This window comes from Microcebus murinus, chromosome 16, assembly GCF_040939455.1.
Source record: "Microcebus murinus isolate Inina chromosome 16, M.murinus_Inina_mat1.0, whole genome shotgun sequence".
NCBI classification, from domain to species: Eukaryota; Metazoa; Chordata; class Mammalia; order Primates; family Cheirogaleidae; genus Microcebus; species Microcebus murinus.
This window is the reverse complement of record NC_134119.1, coordinates 4614040-4635967: the sequence shown is the minus strand read 5'-3', so window position 1 is coordinate 4635967 and position 21928 is coordinate 4614040. Positions and strand designations below refer to the sequence as shown.

General features: G+C 40.7%; 1 protein-coding gene across 1 annotated transcript in view; it reads left to right on the top strand.

The window, feature by feature from the left end:
• The first annotated feature begins 256 nt into the window (after positions 1–256).
• VAPB (VAMP associated protein B and C) overlaps positions 257–21928 on the top strand; it is a 48732-nt gene continuing 27060 nt past the window's right edge. The window contains exon 1 of the mRNA XM_012770453.2: positions 257–471. Within this exon, the coding sequence (XP_012625907.1) occupies positions 414–471 (58 nt within the window). The 5' untranslated portion in view covers positions 257–413. The remainder of the gene's footprint in view (positions 472–21928) is intronic.

Below are 21928 nucleotides of genomic sequence, written 5' to 3'. Positions count from 1 at the left end.
CCCCCTGCTGCACAGCCGCCCCGCCCCCATGGCTGTGCTGCGCCTGCGCACTGCGCCCGGAGGTGCTCAGCGCGCGCAGCTCTCCTCCCCGCCCCCGGAGCAGGCGCAGGGTGCAGCTTCCCGCCGCCGGAGCCGGCCGGCCTGCTGCGTGCGCGCGCGCGCCGCTGCGTGCGTGCGTGCGTGCGTGCGTGCGTGCCGTCACTCGCCGGGCGCCGCGGCCTCGCCCTCGCCCTCCGCCCCTGCGCCTGCACCGCGTAGGCTGCCCCCCCCCGCGCGCACCCCGTCGACGACCCCCGCCCGCGCCCCGCCGGCCCCCCCCCTCGTAAAATTTAAAGGGGGCGCAGCATTAACGCTTCCCGCTCAGGTGACCTCTCAGGGGTCTCCCCGCCAAAGGTGCCCCGCCGCCGAGGAACATGGCGAAGGTGGAGCAGGTCCTGAGCCTCGAGCCGCAGCACGAGCTCAAATTCCGAGGTAAGCCCCGGAGGCCCGCCACCTTCCGGCCCGCGGCCCCCACCCCGACTTTCGGAGGGACGTCGGCCCGGCCCCCGTCCCGACGGCGCGGCCGCGGGGGGCGGCGGGTCCGGGCGGGCCTTGGCGTCCGCCCCGCGCCCCGGCGCCGTCAAGAGCTGCCCGGACCCGCGAGGGCCATGTGCGGGAGCCCGGGGCCTGCTCCTCCTCGCCCCGGCCTGCCGGGGCACTTGTCACAGTTGCCGTGGTAACTTGTGAAGACTCCGTGGTCTCCTGCGCTGCAGTGTGAGCATTGGCGGCTCCCTTTGCCTGCAAGCTTCTAACTGTGCTCTGCACAAGGTTGGCCTCCTCGGGTCTCAGTTGAGATGTCCCCGGCCCAGAGAGGCCTGCCGCGACCCCCCAGCCCGCGTGGGCACCTGCTGTCATGCCCTGCCACACCACCCTGTTCCGCGGTGAGCCCCGCACTGCGCGCTACCCGGCATCACTGTGTTTGGGCACTAAAAGGGAAACTCCATGAGGACAGGACCTTGCCAGTTCTTGCCCAGTGCCCAGCACGTGTTAGGTGCCTAATACATATCTGTTGAGCCAATAAAGGAGTGGAGCTTCCTCGGGAGTTCTGATGGGACTGGCACAACTTTCCCTCAGTCTTCCTCATGCTCACTGGCCTCCGTGCAGCTGACGGAGGAGGCTGCCAGGGGTGGGACATTTTCCTCTCCAGAGCTGCCTGGAGCCTGAGGAAGCCTAGGGCCACACCTGCGTTTGGGGGAAGCCACGGTCCTCCTTTTTTCCTTGCACTTATCACCTCTGTAATTTGTACCCGTATATTTTTTTATGTCATTTTTTCCTGTACCTTCTCCACCAAAATGCAAGGGCCACGAGGTTATAAGGACCTTGTCTGCCTTGCTCATTACTTCTTGTCCCATGTATTGACCAACTGTGTGTGGTAGGCACTGGGGAAGTGAAGGATGAACAAGAAGGACAAGGCCTCTGCGCTCATGGAGCTTGCCTTCCAGTGAGGGGAGGGAAACCAGTGAACAAGGTCATTGCGGAGTGTTAAATGCTGTGAAGGAAATAAAGCAGGCTGACCTGGTGGAGGTGTACTTTAGACTGGATGGCCAGGTCTCCAATCTGTATCACTAGCGCCTGGCCCACAGTAGGTGCTCAGTCGGTATTTGTGAAATGAATACTGGCCAGAGGCACCCCCGTTTATATATCCCGTCAGGAAGTAGTCTAGGGCAACTTGCCCAAAGTTACCCAGTTTGAAAATGTACATTTGAGCTCAGACTTAAGAATTCACTCTTAACCATTATGCTTTCTGACCCCAGGGGCATACTACAGAAATGTGGCTGTCACTTTGTCTTCTGGGTTAACAACCTGAAATGACTCTGAATGTATAAGGAACCAAAGGCTTTCCACTTAAAATTTAAAAAAACCCAAAAAACCCCCACAAAAACCTAACACGGGTCATAATTCCATAGTAGTACTTGAGATGGCATGATGTTCGTTCTTAGGGCCTTCTGGTGGAGGAGCCAGGCTGGAAAGGAGTCCAAATGTTAATGTGAATGTGGTGAGCAGTGTCCTGCATTGTCTGAAGTTCTCTGCCCAGGAAGCCTGGCTTGGCTACTCCTGTGAATTGGCATGTTCAGTTAGTCCACAAACATATCTGAGTACCTGCTCCATGTGTCAGGTACCAGGAGAAGCCAAGTCACATCAGTTGTACTACCCTGTTCTCCCTCAACCGCCTGCTTACTGCCTTACATGTGGGGAAGGGGGATGAGAAAATCAGCCAGAATGGTGCAGTGATGGGTAATCCAGAGTGCTCCAGGAGCACGAGGTCAACTCCTGAAAGAGGTGTCATTTGAGCTGAGTTATAAAGATCAGATATAAGCAAGCTAAAAGAAGAAAGGGGTGTGGAGTGTTTCAGGAGCAGGAAGTTGCATGCGTAGAGGCACAAACACTGGGATGGCTGGACTCCTTTGGGATGCCACTAGTAGTTCTGAATCACAGCGGCAAAGAGCATCGTTGTGGTTGCAGGGCACGGGAGGAGACAAGGCTGGTGAGTATACAGGAGTCAGATCTGAAGGCCCTTTGTGCATAGACACAACCAGTGTTTAAGTTAAAATTGTGTTAACTCTCCTCAAACAGTCTCTCTTCCTTGGATTGACTCCCTCAAACCCCAAACCCCTTCTCTAATGTTATGTTTGTAAATTCAAGTTTTTGTCCCAGTTCTTTCACTTAAAGATATGTGACCTTGGGCTAGCCAGTTCATTCCCCAAAGCCTGGGTCACTCTTCAGTCATTGGGGATGATATGCGTGTCTACCTTGCCTCCTATAGAAAGTTTTGTTGTTGTTTAGGGGTGATACTATGGCTGTTCAGGTGCTTTGTAAATGTATAGTACTATAGAGAGATTGGTGGTTGTATTTAGACAACTGGTTTCATCACTTCAGACTCTTTACCTGAAAGATATAGCAGAGAAGAGAGTGAGCTCTCTGGTCTTGGGTTGGCCAAAGTAATGATGGCCCAAGTCATTGGATAATTTTGCTAGGGAAGTGGTCCAAGAGAAGTGGTATCAAATTGTTGACTACTATTGGCTCATAACTTTAGAAGAGGTACCTGCCGGCATGTGTAAATCCCCTTATGAGGTGTTTTGTTTGTTGATTGGTTGGTTTTAAACTCAATGCCAAGACAATAAAATTAGAATAGAGACTCAGTACTCTGGTTTACTATATAGAGATAATTCATTTCAGGGTTAGGACTGGCACATTTAACTGGTTTCTTCAGGTTACTCAGGGTGATGACTCTGATTTCTGGTGGTTCATCCAGATGAATCGAACTTCTAAGATAACTTTGCTTAAGAAGGTAATAACTAAAATGCCTATTTTAAAGGTTTCAGAGGGAAAAACAATATCTTTTAAGCCTAAGATGATGGTATAGAGTTGTATACCGTCAAATTCTTTTTAATCTTGGGAATTCTGTGTGGTATATTAAATTTAAGAATGTTACAGAAGAGAAACAGAAGACAAATTTATATGACCTTTTCAAGTTTTATAGAAAGTACTATGCTATATTGTGTTAAATATCAAAAGGAGAAAGATTGGTGGCTTCCTAAAAGAATCATGCAACAGTGGATTTGCCTAGATTTAAAGTTGATTTTTCTCCTCGCTAGTATAGTGGTGAAAGATGAAAAAGAAACAAACAAAAAAAAAGAATTTAAAAATAAAAGAAAATTTTAAAAATGAAAAAAAAATAAAGTTGATTTTCATGAGGTATTTTTCAGAAGTCAGCATTAGTGGAAGCTCTTTCAGACTAGGGTATCTTTCTGAGAGTAGAGGTATTTAGAAACCTGTGGAATGTATGTGTGTTGTTTTTTTCATTGTTGCTGTTTCTGTTGATCTCAGTTCTTCCAAGGCCTAATCCTTTCTGTCTCCTCACTCTAAGATCCAACTTGTTGTCCAGCTCAAGAAGAACTGAATGAGTGAGTCACTTTCAAGGCATTAAATATCTCTTCTTTCTTCTCTCCCTCCCTTTCATCAGATTCCATCTGTGGTAAATAGTGTGCTTTGTATTTTTTGGTCATTGTCCAAGACTTGATCTTCCTTCATATCGCAGCACACCCCTCTGGCAATGATACTGTCACTGGGAGTGGTCTGTTAACCATTCTCACCCGCTGAAGGTTTAAACCCACTGTGAAGCCATTTACCTTTGCTTTATTTTGAGACTAAAACAGTGGCCTTCAAGAAGTCTTGGATAGTACTGTCATTGGTCAGCAGGGCTCCCCGGTAGGATAGCACCAATGGATTGGTATGGTTGATTATCACTTTTGGGAGAAAATGGAAACTTAGGCACTATAAATGATAGTTTAGGGACATTATCTTTTGTGTAAGGACAGTAGGCTTAGAATCCTTATTTCAGCCATTCAAGTTGATGTGTAATTTAGGATTGTTTAGGAAGTTTAAAAAAATCTAAAACCCTGTGGATATAGTCCATTCAAAGCAGAAATTGTCTTTCAGATGCTAAGTACAGCATTAATTCTTTAGCTTTAGTATAGCACTGATTTCCTTAACATTTCATGATCACATAGAGCAGACTGTGTTTTACAGCACAACAAAATGTCAGCAGTGTGCTTAAGATTCTTTATGGTAGTGGTTTAAATCCACCCTGAATAAATTATCTTCATTTATTTAATTATTAACCAGCTTGCTAATCAAAAGCAAGCGGCATTAAACTTATTAAACTTGAGTCAAACTTAAATCTTCATAGATAGTACTGTTTACTTGTGAAATCTTATTCCTGGGAGAAAAATGTGAACAAGAAATTAACTTGCTTTTATCTACTTATTCACTTCCTCCCCCCCCCCCCCCCCCCCCCCCCCGCAGCTAACTCCTTAGGGGGAAAAATGTATAGTTCTTGGGCATGTGCTTATATTTGGAAAGTGGTAATGTTTCCTTGATGTGAGTGGTTGTAACAGACATCACAGTTATCTTCATAATTACCTGGTTGTTTTTCATCCAAGCGTGGATTTATTAAAACAATTAGTCTGAATTGATGCTTATTAAAGAGCTGAACTCTTAAACATTATTAACCCCATCTCTTATTTATTACTATTATATAACATCTTTCCTTCAAATGCTGAAGGCAAAAATACCGAGAACTTCGACCCTGCATTATTACCACTAAGTAGTTGAAAATTAGGGGAGGAGTCAAGGGAGTAGATTATATTGGCTATCGTTCAAATACTACCCCTACGCTCGATTTTTAGAACCTGAAACTTGAATTTTTACATAAGGAATTATCTCCAAGATTGCCTCATATATCGCCTATTTGTTGAAAAATTTGCTGTCTAAAGAGTGACCATGATTTGGAACAAATGAGCACAGCTTTCTGCAAGATGACAAGAAAGATGAACACAAAGAGTGCTGAGTTCCATTAGTCAAGACAAGGTTGCCATAGAGTGTCTTTAATAAAATAAAATAAAAGCCTTCCGCACAGTTATTTTGCACTGGGGATTATGTTAAAAACAAAGTTGCATTATGGTTTCCAGGCTGGCTTCTTCATTTTTCTATCATTTTAGGCCCCTTTCAGACTGTCATCAGCATGGCATAACTAGGATTGCTTTGGCCCTTGCTCAGTGGGTATGTGCATTCTTTGAAGTTTTTACCTGGGCAGCTGGCTTAACAGAAGCAGGAGTTGTTTGAAGACCTTTGTTATGGAAACAAAGTTACTGAACTTGTTACTGAACTCATTTTTAATTTTTTAAAAAAATCAATTGTGGCAAAATAGTATCTCTAGAATATCTATTTTTCAAAACGTTAAATGCATTGTTTTAACAGAAGCTGTTGTCTAGAAATGATGTCTTATGGTGCTTTAGAGTTTTCCCTCTGAGCATGGGAGGTGGGGGGTGAGGAAGCTGTTGAGAAAGTGGTACATGGACTCAGGAGAACCTCGAACAATTTTCTTTTAATAATACATTAATTATACAGAACTGTAAAGCTATAGAAATACTTTCCTAGAATTTTCTATCATCCTTTCAAAAGGTTAATATCAATTTTTGATTAGCTGGTTAGTTTTTATTTGTGTCAAATATTGTCTTCATCAGGCTTCTGGTATGTGTGTGCATGCCCATGTGGGCACCAAGTGTTGATGGTGGGGACGCATTCTGCTGATGCCAGTAGTGGGTTTGAATTACCACACTGTTGGCATTCCATTAGGCTCCTACAACTGTCGCCCATCTTGGAAGGGGGGTTAGGGGAATAAGTATTTTGGGGGTGGGATATTGAGACTGCTGCTGTTTGCATCTTTTAGATTGTACTTTAAGACAATAGATTGTATCCCTGGACCATTTACCTAGATTTGAATTACCTGAGTTGTCTTTAAAGGCTGAAGGGTGCTCAGAGAATGGAGGGGAAAAGAAAATGGAACCTAGGGAGCTGGGAGTAGAGGGAATATTTGCAGGGGATAAAGTGGTACCCTCCCCATCCCCATTGGGTTGGGTCTAGAGTTAAAAGCAGTTGACATACATTTTGCTAACATACATTTTGCAATATGAGGGTAAAGAAAAGGTATGGCAAGAATAAACATTTCTGGAAGATAAATGCTTTAATTCTAGAAGATAGACACAGAGTCTGGGGACTATGGTAGGTATATGCTATGTGTTGTTTATCTAACTATTTAATCTATTTAACAATCCAATAAGATGACTTACTCAAGTGCCCTAGATAACTTGCCCCTAGATGGGGCCACAGTAGTAAATGGTGGTGCAGGAATCTAACCCAGGTTTGTTAAGTGCCAAAGCCCTTGTACTTTCTCTTATACCACTATCAACTCTTTAGCATTAACTCATAAAGGGGTTCATTCTTGAGGGAGGGAGGCAGAGAATTTATAACCATTAAGGAAGTGTTAATGGCTGTCAGGATAATTTCATAAAAACATCAATTCATTAAGAGATTTCTTTATCATACTTAAAAAAAAATTCAGGCTGATGACTCCAGAGTATGCTTTGATTTACCTAGTGAATATTCACTTTTATATCAGATTTTGGCGGTATTTCATGATTCTATATATTTAGAAAACGTTAACTTGTGAATCATAATTCTCCTATCCAGTCTTTGGAAGGTAAGGCAGAGATCGTGTGCGATGGAGATTTCATAGGCTTGCAAATTTGGAAGGCAGCTGTGCTCACCACTATACCACCAATGCAGGCTCGCAAATTTGTAGAGGGGAATTAGAGAAGTTCTAAAGGGTGTTTATTAAGATAAGGATGTTATAAATGGTCTTTATAGGTGCCACCTTAAACTTTATAAGTGGAGCAACAAAGCCTTTAGTTCTGCATGCGCCTGACCGGCCATTGCCTTGGGCAGAGAAACAAATAAAGGTAAGTTAATACATAACTAGAGACTTCTCTCAAATGCTGAAAGAGGTAGACTTAAGGTGACTAAAGAGTACTGTTTTATTCTGTATGAGGTATACTTTGGGAACTTCCCAAGCATATGAATTGGATCAGAAAGGATTTAGAGACACACACGGATGTAATCTTGTGCAGATGCTCATCAACATATGATGGTGTTATGTCCCGATAAACCCATTGTAAGTTGAAAATATCCCAAGTCAAAAATGCATTTAATACACCTAACCTACCAAACATCATAGCTTAGCGTAGCCTACTTTAAACAAGCTTAGAACACTTAGGTTAGCCTACAGTTGGGCAAGATCATCTACTACAAAGTCTGTTTTATAATAAAATGTGTTGAATATCTCATTACTTCATATTGCTAGCCTGTGAAAAGATCAAGATTCAAAGTATATTGAAATTGTGATGGCTTCACACCATTGTAAAGTTGAAAAATGGTAAGTGAAATTATCATTAAGTTGGGGGCCATCTGTATACAATAGATGATTGTCCAAATTGGAGGTATTTTGAATTTCTTCATTTTGCACAACTTATCGTTTGAGGTTTTCTTCATGGATGCATGATTCCTTTTGGGGAATTTAACATGACTGTGATTCAGCTTTGGTTCAGTCACCATGTTCTGAGAGCTTCCTGTGGGCCAGGCGCTGGATTGGGTAGAGAACTGGGGAAGAAGTCCTGGTTCTTAAAGTTTCCAGCCTTTAGTTCTTGGGGGCAAGGAAGGAAAATGGGGACTGGATACTTATGGCCTGTCCCCATGGGTAGCTTAGGAAAAGCTTTGTTAATTCTTCTTTGGACTTTGGCTCTCATAGGGAAAATGGCATTTGAGGTATGTCACTTGGTGAGCTTATACTGTGTGCTAGGCATCTTTCTAAGTGCTCATATATTTAATTCTTTTTTTTTTTTTTAACTTTTTTTATCTTATAAAATTAATTTTCATTAAATTTTTTGTTTCATTTTGTCTTTTTCTTATTTGCCATCTCATCTCATCATATGTTTAATTCTTACTGCAAGCCTCGGAAGTGGGTACAATTATGATCCTTAAGTTATTATCGTAAGTTATGATCCTGAGTTAGGGTGAAACTGGAATTTGAACCAAGGTCAGTCTGACTGCAAAGCCCATGTTGCTTAGCATTATGCTGGCTATATTCTTCCCATAAAAGGTGAGTGGGGATGTGACTGCCTTTGGCTTTCCTGTTTATTATGTTGTTAAGAAGATGCCAGGAGGATTAGGAATAGGAATAGAGGAAGAGGATTGAAAGAGAAACAGCACAGAAAAAGAAAGGAAACGTGCTTTGTAGTCTAGTAATTGTCTTATTGGCACCTCTTACATAAAGTGTAGTTGCTCTGGGACATTAGAGTGACTGTGACTGACTTTCAAAAAATCTTTCTGCAAATTCTGTGTTTCCCCCTAAGAACTTAACTTGTGAACTAACTTGATCACTTCTCATTGTGAGTCATTTATTTATTAGTGTTGAAAATTATGTGCTAATACTATCAAATATGTCTTCCTTCTGTCACCCCAATCCCTACTCTCTTTTATTTCCTTAATACCTATCATACAAACTGTGTGTTTCTGGGTTAGTTGTGTACTGTTTTAGCCAGTCACATCATTAGGCATTTATAATATAGTAGAAAAAGGGAAGGAATAGAATAGTACCTACTTGAGAAGTCAGTATTATGATCATCTGTGTTTTGGAGAGGAGAGAACCTAGGCCCAGGACTTGCAGTGGAATGTAAGTTCACCTTTTCAGACTCCTGGGCCTGTGTGCTGTGCATTGCCAGGGGAGCCTTGGGCTCCTATCCTTGCTGTCCCCTAAGGCACTTGATAGCCTCCTCAGCTTTGGCTTCCTGGATCATGTGAGGAGGCTTGAACACAGTACCTTTTAGTGTTCCTAGCTTGAGAACTTGAGATTAAAGTTTATTTTAGCTGAAGAAGAAAGGTGGAAAACCCCTTGAGATTAGGAACCACACTACTAGCACTTTATCCTAGTGGGCTCCAGCATATTTAATTAATGAACCTTTTTTTTAAAAGCTGATTACTTCTACTGACCTTTCCTGAGTATTCTTGGATACATTTTGATCCAAAATGTATCCAAAATGTATCCAAAATGTTTTTTGATACATCACCTCAAATCGTACAAATTGTATATCACTTCCATGCATTGTTTTACTCTCCCTGTGCTTCATTTACTTACTGGTGGGTCTCCCCTGTGAGAATGTAAGCTCCTGTAGGTTTTTGTTGCAGTATTTCCCAGCAGTGACTAATAGACTATATAGTCTATATTCTTGTCATTGTTTTCTTCTCCTGGCAACTCAAAGAAGGGATATAACCCTGGACTTTGTCATCTTTTCAGTGTTTGGTATGATCATTTGAAATAGAAGCATACACAAGAATAAAAAAGAGGAATTTGCTGAAAAACCTAAGGTTTGTCCTTGTGGAGGCTTATTTGAATTCTCATTCTGTTGGTTGAATTGATTTTTTGGCATATAAATGTATCCTGATGGACTCCTCTGAAAATATAAATCTGTGCTGTGACCTTTGTAAGTCAGGCACTGCTTTACTAATTGGGTGAAGGAGAGCCTAGGCCGCTTGTGAGAGTCTGCATTCAAAACTCCTCCTGTGGTTTGAGGGCAGGGCATCCCGTTTTACTGTGAGTGCCTATTCGCCTCTTGCCTTGCTCAAAACTAGGCAGAGGTTGAAGAAGCATGAACAGTCATCTAGAGAAGTTCAGAGAAAACTTAGCTCATTTGAGCATTTTAATTTTATTCTAAAATTTTTTTTTAAAATGAATGCTTTTGTTGCCTTTCTCCTTCAAAGCAAGGTTCTTTTTCTTTCTTTATGTACCTGGCACTGAGTGTAGTGCTTGGCAATTAGTCATCTTCAGTAAACATCTCAGTATTGTCTCTTCTGCCTTTAAAAAAGAAAAATTGTTTTCTCAGTTGTGTTTGCCCTCTCTAGCTGCTCCCATCACTTTCCTTTCTACCATAGCAAGCTTCTGGAAAGAATAGTATCATGTATTTTCTCAGCATTCATTCCCTCCGAAAGTCATTGCCCAGGAGCTCAATGACTGCTTCATCACATCTCTTGTTGCGTCTTTATTCTTCGTCATGTGTGCTCTCTGTAGCATCTGACTCTGGTCATCCTGCTCATCGACACCCTTCCCTTGACCTCCCTAATTGCTCCCTCTCTACTTTTCTTCTACCCATGTGGCCACTTTTACCCTGGCCTCATTCAGTCCTGTTGATAATGCTCAGGGTTACAGGTTCTCCTCCTCCCCATTTTCTCTCTCCTCTCTGTCTCTCTCAGATTTCCTCCCTCCCTCTCTTCCCTTCTCTTCCTTGGGGAGCTCTTCTGCCAGTACCCTGAGCTTCTAACATCACTTGTGTATGATCCCAGTCCTGACCCAAGCCATATATAAGGCTGCAGATACTTTAAATGCAGCAGGCCCCCAGCCGCACTCCTCACCACTGCCTTTTCCTCTTTCCTCCAAACCTCCTCTTCCTGCCGTCTCACTGAATGGCACCCACATTCACAGAGACTCAGAGCCCATCACCCGCATAGGCCCCTTCTTCCTGTCCTCTCTGTGGCTGCCTCCTTCCTCTGGTTGACTGTGGTGGCCTCTCCCCTGGTCTTCCTGTCTGGGTCCTCTCTTTTTCTCCACCCTGATAGAGCTTTCCCAGATGCAAATTTGAGCATATCTCTTGCTTGTTTAAAATCATTAAATATCTCTCCATTGCCAAAATAATAAAGCCTAAATCCTTTAACGTAACCTGGACAATCAGTTATCCCCACCCCATCGTCTCCCAGCGCCAGCCATCTTTCCTCATGCTTGTGCTCCAGCCTGTTAGTTCTCCCTGGCCACAGGGCTTTGGCATATACTGTTTCACCACTGAAAATTAGTTAATTCCTCCTTCTCCTATTTCACTGCTTCCTCCTGCTTACCCTTGAAACTCAGCACAGGCTTCACTTCTTCAAGGACACTTTTCTGATGCTCGCATTGTGCCTGTTCCCCTGGCTCCCACCTGACACGGTGTGTTGTTGGTTACTTGACTCCCTTCCCCATTAGTCAGCAGCTCTTTGTCTTTGTTGGACTGTGTCTCTTCTCCCTAGGTCCCAGTGTCTAGCACTGTGCATGGCACGTGGCGGTTCTCCAGGGGTTAATGGGACCCGAGTCTAAGGTATAGGTGAGGAAGGGGTGGTGTTTAGGAGAATGCTGAGTAGAGAAGGGAAGAGAGAAGACTTTCAGTGGTGCCAGTAAGGAAGTCTGTCAGCAGGGCCTGCTGTGTGCAGCTGGTTAATGTGAACATAGTATCTTTGCTCAGTAAATATTCAAGGGTTTTCTACCAAATGCTTGTTACTTTTCTCCCTTATACAAACTTAAGTTTTCACTTATCCTCCTCTTCTCTTTCAGAGGGTCAGGGCTACCTTTTTGATGTGTGTTCTTTATGCATTCCTTTCCCTTGGTTTATGGTGTCTCGCTCCACTAGTTATCCTCTGTTTCTGATCTCTCACATTTCCTTTCTACTTGATTCCTCCCTGTGCCTGCAAACACACTGATTTTGCCCCTTCCTGAAAAGAACCCTCATTCTCTAGATTGTCCACACTTAAGCGCATGCCCAGTCTTCTATCACAACTAATTTTTGGGAAGCAGTGAATCTCACTTACTGTTTCACATCTTCACTTTTCTTTCAATTTTCAGACCTCATCCCTCCACTGAAACCCTTCTCAGTTCCCCAGGTTTCTCTCTGTGACACTTGTTTTTCACTCTTCTGCCGAATTCCACGCCTCTTCATCTCTTACTGGATGTTGGCATTTCCCAGGGTTCTGGCTTTAGTCTTCACAGTATAACTATTCTCTGTATGTTACCTCATTAAGAATGCCTTAGCTTCCACTTCTGCACAGAAAATTTCTAGATCTGTATCTCCAAGCAGATTTCTTTTTTTTTTTTGAGACAAAATCTCACTCTGTTGCCTGGTGCTAGAGTGCCATGGTGTAAGCCTAGTTCACAGCAACCTCAAACTCCTGGGCTCAAGCGATCCTTCTGTCTCAGTCTCCCGAGTAGCTGGGAGTACAGGCATGCGCCACCATGCCTGGCTAATTTTTTCTACATATATTTTTAGTAGGCCAATTAATTTCTTTCTATTTATAGTAGAGACAGGGTCTCGCTCTTGCTCAGGCTGGTTTTGAACTCCTGACCTTGAGTGATCCAGCCCCCTCGGCCTCCCAGAGTGCTAGGATTACAGGTGTGAGCCACCACGCCCAGCCTCCAAGCAGATCTTTTGCATGGACATCCCTGCCTATCTGGTCACAGAAGCACCTTAAACTCAGTGTACTCTACATTACAGTCACAATTTACCTTCTCATCCCTACTGAATGTGGCTTTCCTATCTGGGAGTTGCCCTTGCACCCAGTTGGGTGAGCCTGAAATTGTAGACTCATCTTCCACTCCCCTTTCCCACTCCTCTCACATCTGGTCTGTCCGTTTAAATCAGCAGTGTCTCGTGTACTCCGTTGCTTCCTTTTATCCTACCGCCAAATCCTGAGTGTGGGCCCTCTCCCTTCAGGATTACTGTAGTGGCCCCATGTCCCACCCCTCTGTCTCTAATATTTCTACCTGCTTCCATCACCCTTTGAACTGTCCTGTCCACAGTTTCCAGAGATACTTTTCCAGAATCAAAATTTGATGTCATTTCTCTTTTTAAAAATATTCATTGGCTTTCTAGGTCTTATAGGTTCGTGCCTAAAATTCTTAAAGACTGGCATCACAGCCTTTCAAAATTGGGCCACACTGCATGTTTGCAGCCTCAGCTTCATTCATCTCCCTGGTGCTTTTCCACCCTAACCATGGGGGACACCAAGAAGCCCTGTAGGCTCCTCACACTGTGCTTTCACTTGAGCTGCTTCTCTGCTCAGAATGCACTTTGCTTCATCTGCCTTGCAGACTCCAGGGCTCCCCTCAATGTTTAATTCCTTGTGCTCCCCACCCTCCTGTGTTGACGTGACTCTTTATATATTACCTTTCAAACAGTGTTCAGTGCAGTGAGAGATAAAATACAGCCCAGCAGTTAAGAGTGTGAACTGTGAGGCCAAACTGCTTTGGTGTGAATCCTAGATCTGCCACCTGAAAGTCACATGACCTTCAATAACATTTGACCTCTCTATGCCTGAGATTCTTCACTTTGGGGTATATTAGGAAGATAAATTAACACATGTAAAGTGCTTAAGATAGACCTGGCACTGTTAAATGTTAGCTAACGTCACATTTGATAATGTTTTTAAAAGATATATTATTATAGAGTCTCAGTCCCAGAGATTCTGATTCATTAGTTCTGGATGGGCCCCAGAATGGTTCTCTTAGTGTGTTTACTCTGTCTTCCTGGTGTTCTGGGAGGGAGCAGCAGGGCCCTGTAGCTTGAGAGTCTAGCACAGCCTACCTGGACCATTCTGTGCATCAGTTACTTACTGAGCACTGGCAGCTCACCACGCATTGTTCTGGATACTTGAGAGGCCGAGATTAAAAAAACTGAGAAAACCTTTGCCTTCATGGAGCTCATTTCTCGTGGGGAAGATATATACTAAGTAAAAACAGAAACTATAAATGATGTGGTGTCAGGTAGTGGTAGGTGCGAAATGAACAAAAAAGAAAACAATGCAGGATAAAGGGATTTGGGAGTGGATTCTGTTTTAAAGGTTGACCAGGGAATGCTACTTCCTCGAGAAGGTGGTATTTGAACTGAGGTCTGGATAAAAAGAAACTGTGTGAACTGTGCAGATAGCTGGGGGAAGAGCATTTCAGACTGATGGAGTGGCAAGTGCAAGGCAGCGATGAACTTGGCGTGTTCAGAGAGCAGTGGGGTCATTGTGCTTGCACTGAAGTGATGGGGGGCCAGCTAGGAGATGGTCTCAAAGAAGAGAGCAGGAGCCTGCTGGTAGGCAAGACATGAGAGGGACTTCAGATTTTGTTGCGAAATGGGAAGCCATGGAGGATTTTGAACAAGAGACTATTTTTAAAAGGCCGTGGCTGCCGTGGGGACAGTAGGGTATGGAAGACATGTGGATGGAAGCTTATGTGGAAGCTGTAAAGCTACTGCGATAATCGGGCTGAGCGTGTGAGAGAGATGGTGCCGTAGACCAGGGTGGCGGCAGTAGAAAGAATATGGTGAGAAGTACTTAGATTCTGAGTCTATTTTGAAGGCAGAACCAACGGAACTTGCTGATGGATTAAATGTGGAGGAAGAGATGAAACCAAGGTAATTGCTTTTTGGCCCCACCAGCTGGGTGAGTGGTGGTTTCTTTTCCCGAGACAAGGAGCAATGAGTTTGAGGGAGAAGAGTGGGTTCAAGCGTGCTGTTTGGACCTGATAAACTTGAGATGCTCAGAACACTTGCAAAGACGGATGTTAAATGGGCAGTTGATTTCTGGAGCTCAGGGGAGAGGCCAGGCTGCAGATATACATTTGGCAATCATCAGCTTATTGTTGGAACATAGTATAGTAAGGAATAATTTCTTCCGACTGGAGATATTAGGTAAGCCTTTCCAAAAGAACAGGCATTTGAGCAAAACTTTGAAGAATAAGCATAATTTCCAAAGACAGAGAAAGGAGAAAACAGAAGATATTTTCCATCCACGTCTCACAGCCTTTTCCCCTGGCCTCTTGTTGAATTTGTTTAAGAAGCTGCTGACCTGGTTGATAATCTGTTTTCACTGGGTTAGCCACTTAGGTTCTCTATTGAAAGGAAACCGGACCAGATTACACACTAACTGATAAACTACATTCTGCTATTTCTCATTGTTCACAGATTGAAAATCCCAGCTGGACTGTCGAGGTGCAGAATGCTAAACATGCTGTGCTCTACTCTTCGTGTGTCTGGTGTGAATTGGGCTGTGTGATTTTGGTGTGGAGGCTTTTCACATGCTGTCTGTCATCTCCACTAAAGATGGAGCACATCACGGAAGTTTCTGCTTCTGTTGATACTGACTTCATGCACTTGAACTGTTAATTTATAACTCAGTCTAGTTAAAAATAACAATTACAACCAGTAGTAACTGGGACCCTTTGCTATTTTATCACTCATACCCATAACTTAGGGCATATTATCTGTTTTGAGTCATCCTGCTGTATGTAAAAATGAATATTTTGGCACCTTCCTGTTTAGATAGAATTTTATTTGGAGTAGAATATAGTTTATCTTTGTGTTTATTTTTGTGATCACTATAATCACAAATTTTGGTCTTTTATTTTTTTTTTTCTTTTCTGCCTCTAAGGGGAGTTAATACAGTTGTAGGTCTTTTAAATAAAAAAAAAATTACTAGATATTTGTTAGTTGATAAGATAAAGATTGTTGAAAAAATTAAGTTTATTAAATTGTCTAAAATCCATCTAGAACTGATACATAAAATTTATGAATAACCTTTGACTGTGTACCATAATCTTATTGCTGAATGTAGATAGAATGTATAGAGCCTCAGCTCTTATATAATACTTTTAGCCATTTTTTTTATTTAGAAAAAATATATAGTATATTAAAGAAAAGTAGTCATAGTATTTATCTTTAGATGGGTAAATGTTTCTAGGTTCCAAAGCTCATATATTAGCTTTCATAAAAATTGTAGGTGTGAGTCTTTGTCTTGAATTAATGACCACTGCTATTCTAGATATGTTTTAAGTGATAGCCTTGATTTTAATAAATTATACAAGAGTGACTATCAATGTAGGTATATTGGTTTTTAACAACTCTACATGTCTGGACAAGAAGAAAATTTTTTAAAAGAACATTGTTTTGATCTCATGTAAACTACAGGTAGCTTTCTTTATGTGGAAAAAATTGAACTACGGAAAAGTATAGATAATACTCAAATACAGAGTAACTAAAAGTTAATACTTTGTTAGGCTTGTTTAAAATCTTTCTTTAATAAAACAAGTAGAAAGTTCACTAATAATTTAAAGACATGTCTGTATTCCATATCTGCCCATTTATACTCCTTCCTTTTTTTTTTATTCCCCATAGGAATTTAATGTGAACTATTTCCATTTTTTTTCTAGATCCCTTAATATAGTATCATAGTGTATATATGACTTAACATGTCTTTGAGACCCATCAGTTGTTGAAATACAGATCTAGTCGATTCTTTAAACTGTTGTATGGTATTCCTCCATAAGAATTTTAGCACATTTATATGTAAGAGTTCTTTATATATTTTGGATTCTAATCACTTATTTGTTTTATAAGCTGCAAATATCTTAGTTTCCCAGGCTGTTCCTTACTGTCTAACTTTGTGTTTTTTTGGTTAGCTTTCTTGAGTTTGATCTTAGGCCTTTCATAGGCACTTTTATCTATTGAAGTCTTACACTACAATAGAGTGCCTTGCGGTCTAGTTTTCCCCCCTGTGGAGGTGGTAGCAGGCTGAGCTTTCTTTCTTTCTGCTCTGAAGGAGCTAGGAAACCAGTGAATTGAGTAAGCAACCTGGAAGGTTGGTATAGTCCATTTCAATCAAGCTGGCTTCAGGTGTGCCTTTGATGGCATCATCAGAGAGAGTTCTTGGTGTTGATTTCCTTTGCTGTAACGGGTGTGATGTTTCTCAGTAGCTGGCTGTCTCCCAAGGATATCAGGGAAGATACTTTATTCATTTAGAACACTTTGCATTCTAAAATATCTTTAGGAAAATTGTATCTATATGTAGGGTTCTTTATGTGTAGTTATTTTAAAATAAGAGCTATACAATTAGGCTTTCTGCTAAAATATTAGAGTACAATGTCTGCCTTTAAAAACTCTTTGGTTGCAAAGCTTTATTTTTTGTTTCCAAAGCATTGATTTAATGTGTGAGGTAACAATTCAGTCAAGAAAATTAATTTTTTAAAAAACTTCTCCAATGTCCTTAATCTTGAATTCATGGTTATTTAAGAGCTTATCCTCTTTGAACATCTGTACTATGCTATCTTTCTTCCATTTTTTTGGGGGGGGCAAATTTTATTAATAAAAAATAGAATAATTATGATGAAAGCATAATTGGCACAGGCGAACATTTTTAATACCTTTAACTTGTATATGAACAGCACAAATTTATGATGATTTCAGATCCAGGTTTTGAAGTAGGCATCTGTTTACAGGAAATGCAGCAGAATCAGAGTACATTTATCTCTGAGGAAGCCTGACATTCATGCAGCACACATTTATGGAGTCCTTTAACTACATGTATTGCACTCTTCTAGGCTCAGGGGATCCGGTGAGGAATAGGATAGGCACAGCCACACCCTCTCCCACCCTGTTCCTGTTTCCTGGAAACAGGAAAAGAACAAACGAAATGTGTATGTGCTGTACAGAAGATGAAAAGGGTGATAATGCTGGAGAGGGAGCGGCAGCAGTCTCAATGTTCATTCATCCGGAGCCTGGATGTGCATACAAGGGATGCATGTAGGGAGGATACAGCCATTGTGCAAAATAGATAGAAGCATGCATGGCCATTTGTTCATTCAGAAATGTATTGAGCATCTGTACTATGCCTGTTAGTGTTTTAGGAGCTGATGATAATTAGTGAACAAGTACAAAAATGTCTGTTTGTGGACTTTCCACTTTAGAAGGGGAAGATTTACACAAACAAGAAAACAAATAATGTGGGAATTGGTGCATTGCAGATGGGTAGAGAAGGCAGAAAGCAATAGGATGCCTTTTAATGAAAACAGACTGTCAAAGGGTAAAATTTAAAGATATCTATAAGATACTCAACAGATTTTACTTTAGAGTATCCACATCCCTCCATTTTAATATACAGAGTGTATTTTATTGAAACCTCAAGCACAATTTTATCATCTTAACAAAATCCATCAAAAGTCTGAGGCTTCTGGAGACAGATTATTACCTTTCCAGAAGGTAATCTTTTTAGAGTTGAAGTGAAATATGGTAACTTGTTTTTTGGAGGGGCTGTGAAAAGGAGAGATATTGTATCTAAATTGTGTTTGCAAGAGTATAGAATAATACAGCTCTATTTATGCAGAGTGAATAAAACTTGTGAAGCTATTAACTTTAAGCTTACATCTGGAAAGCTGAGACCTGATAGATTATGTATCAAATTGGTATATAACTTATTTGGTAACACATATAGTTTGAGTTTGAAAGTATTGTAGCTACATCGAGAGATGAATTACAAAAGAAGGATATTTATTTGTGACACCAGAATTTCATGAACTTTAGGAAAGGAAGAGAAGCAATCTCTCTGCAAAACAAAGCATCTTTATTCATGCACACACGTGCACATATATTTTAAAAATCTCAATACTTAATATCAGAAACATGGGGGGGGGAGGTGCCACAGAAAGTGAATTAATATAAAAGGTCAAATATTTTTTTTCTGCCTCCCTTTCTTTAAAAAATAGACTTTATATTTTAGAGCAATTTTAGCAATTTTTCTCACAGCAAAACTGAGCAAGAAGTGTGTGCAGAGTTCCCTTATACTTTCTGCCCCCACACATGCATAGTCTTCTCCACTATCAGCATCCCCCAACCCAGGGGTACGTTGGTTACAATTGGTGACCCTAGATGGGCACGTCATTATCACCCAAAGTCCATAGTCTGCATTAGGGTTCACTCTTGGCATTGTACATTCTGTGGGTTTTGACAAATGTATTAATATAATGACATGTATCCAGCATTACAGTATCAGAGTAGTTTGAACTTCCTAAACATCCTCTGGGCTCCACCTATTCTTTCCTCCCTCAACCCCTATCAACCTGTGATTTTGTTATTGTCTCCATAATTTTGCCTCACCCAGAAGGTTGTGCAGTTGGAATCATACAATATGTAGTATTTTCAGATTGGCTTCTTTCATTTTATAATATGCATTTAAGGTTCCTCCATATCTTTTCGTGGCTTGATAGCTTATTTCTTTTTAGCAACTGAACACTATTCCGATGTCTGAACATATCACAGTTTATCCACTTACCTACTGAAGGACATCTTGGTTGCTTCCAAGTTTTGGCAGTTGGAATAAAACTGCTGTAAACATCTGTGTGCAGGTCTTTGTGTGGACATATGGCTTCAACTCATTTGGGTAAATGCCAAGGAACATGATCGCTGGATTGTATGGTAAGAATATGTTCAGTTTTGTAAGAAACTGCCAAACTGTCTTTTAAAAGTAACTACCATTTCACATTCCCACAGCAGTGAATAAATTCCTGTTGCTCCACATCCTCACCGGTATTTGGTATTGGCAGTGATTTAGATTTGGCTATTCTAATGGAGTGTAGTGGTAGCTCATTGCTTTTTCAATTTGCAATTCCCTAATGACATACGATGTTGAATGTCTTTTCATTTGCTTATTTGCTGTCTATATCTTGCTCTCCACATCTGGTGTCCGTTCAGATCTTATGCCCATTTTTAAATCAGGTTGTTTATTTTCTTATTGTTGAGTTTAAAGAGTTCTTTGTATATTTTGGTTGATGGGTCTTTATCAGATACGTTTTTAAAAAATATTTCCTCCCAAGTCTGGCTTACTTTTTATTTTCTTCACAGTGTCTTTTGCAGAACAGATGTTTTTATTTTTAATGAAGTCTAGTTTTTCAGCTGTTTCTTTCATGGCTTGTGCTTTGGTGTTGTGTCTAAAAAGTCAAGCCCAAGGTCATCTAGATTTTCTTCTGTTATCTTCTAGGAGTTTTATAGTTTGGTGTTATAAGTACATTTTAATCTTTTTTCTTGTAGAATTGAATTGCTGGGTTAAAAATAAAATTGTATATTTGCCCCTTAAAAAATTCCATCCTGCCATTTAATAGATGGGATGGCTTGCTATGCTTGAGGTCATACAGCTAGGAAAGGCCACGGTTGAGCTTAGGGTTCAAGGGAAGTTTTCACTGTTATCTTTTATAATTGGTATATAACTCTTAAATTATTCTTTTGTAAAGATGGTATTTATATTTCCTGAAGGGGAGATCTTTGTTTTAATTTTTTCTTCCATGGGTCTCTGAATGAACAATTATGGAAAAGAAGTATTTAAATTGTGCATAGATCACGATAGTATCTCAAAATTTAATGTAATACTTTTTCCATAAAACACTGTTTTCCTGATTGATAAGTTTATCCAGCCATTTATGAAGAAAGTTTCAACACCTGGAACCTAACCTCTTTTGAGAAGTTTGCTGGACTGTGACCATCTTCTTCAACCTTTAAACCAGCACTTTGTAAATCTCAGACCCCGTTTTAGTAACTAAGACTAGAAAGCAATGGTTACTCCTTTGACTTTTAATTGTGTGCACATTTCTGCTGGCATTATATTATTTGCTTTCTAAAACAGGTCAATTCTGGGTCTTTTTGCTGTCTTAAAAAAACACAAATTGAGAAAAATCCAACCAGTAGGACCTTGGAGAAAATGGAGGAAATAGATTATGCCGTGCTTGGCTTTACCAAGATACCTTCCAGAGCTTGCCAAGGAATTTATGTTCAGTTAGTGCTATTTCATGGGCATCTTTATCAAACTCACAACAGTTTCCACAGATGAATATATGCCTAATATAGGACATAAAGAATAGAAGATAAAAATTTTAAAGAGTACTCCCAAATTCGTGTTTCTTCATTTTTTTTAAGCTTTCGTTTCACGTTTTAGATGCTTAGTTCCTAGTTTTGTATGGCTGTTATCTGAAGGAATAAAAGATTAGAAAGAAAAATGATTAAAAGTATACACTATGGTTCCAGAGACACAAATCATCGTTTTCATCTCTTAAAAGAAAAAATTCTAACTTTTGAAGGAGATTTCATTTGTAAAATTGACTCTGTATCTTATAAGCAATGTTTAAATTCATTGGTGATAAATATGCATGTTGGTTAGTAAAATCCCATTTTTTACATAATGCTTTAATGGAAATGGCAGTTTTATGAAATGAAAGTGACTAGTAAAAATCTGAATGATGCGCATAAGACTTTATATCATTTTTATTGGGGTTTTTGTGTATTCTAATTCATTAATACAGGGGAAAGGAGAACACTAACATGCTTTATCTCCTATAATTACTCAAATCGAATAGAATTTATTTTCAATAAAATTCTTAGAGTAAATTGCCCAGAGTGGGGAGATGGGGTTTGACCTGTTTTTTACAAAGTGTCTTTTGCTATTTTACCAACAATGTTGTTCCATTGAATATGATTTTCACTATAGCTCCCTCCAGATTTTTACAAATAAAAGCCTATGAAAGCCCAAGAAATCCCTAACACTTAAAGACTCAGGATTGTTGAGGGAGAAATCTCAGATGCTTATCTTATCCTGTTTATTATTACAAATATTGCTTGTCTTTTAATAATTTAGACTACCTTTTATGTGACTCAGGTAAGTTGAAACACCATTTAGATTGCTTTGTAATAGATTAACCTGGGAAATTTCCAAAAATAGCTTAGTGTTTCCATTTAAATTTGGTTTATTTATTTATTTATTTATTTAAATTTGGTTTATTTTTGTAGAGTGCTCTGAAGAAAAGATCAATGTAAGGGATAAACAAATATTTAAATTTGGGATCCCCATACCCCACCCTCATGGGGGGGGGAGATACTCTAGGTAGTGAATTAGAAGTTAA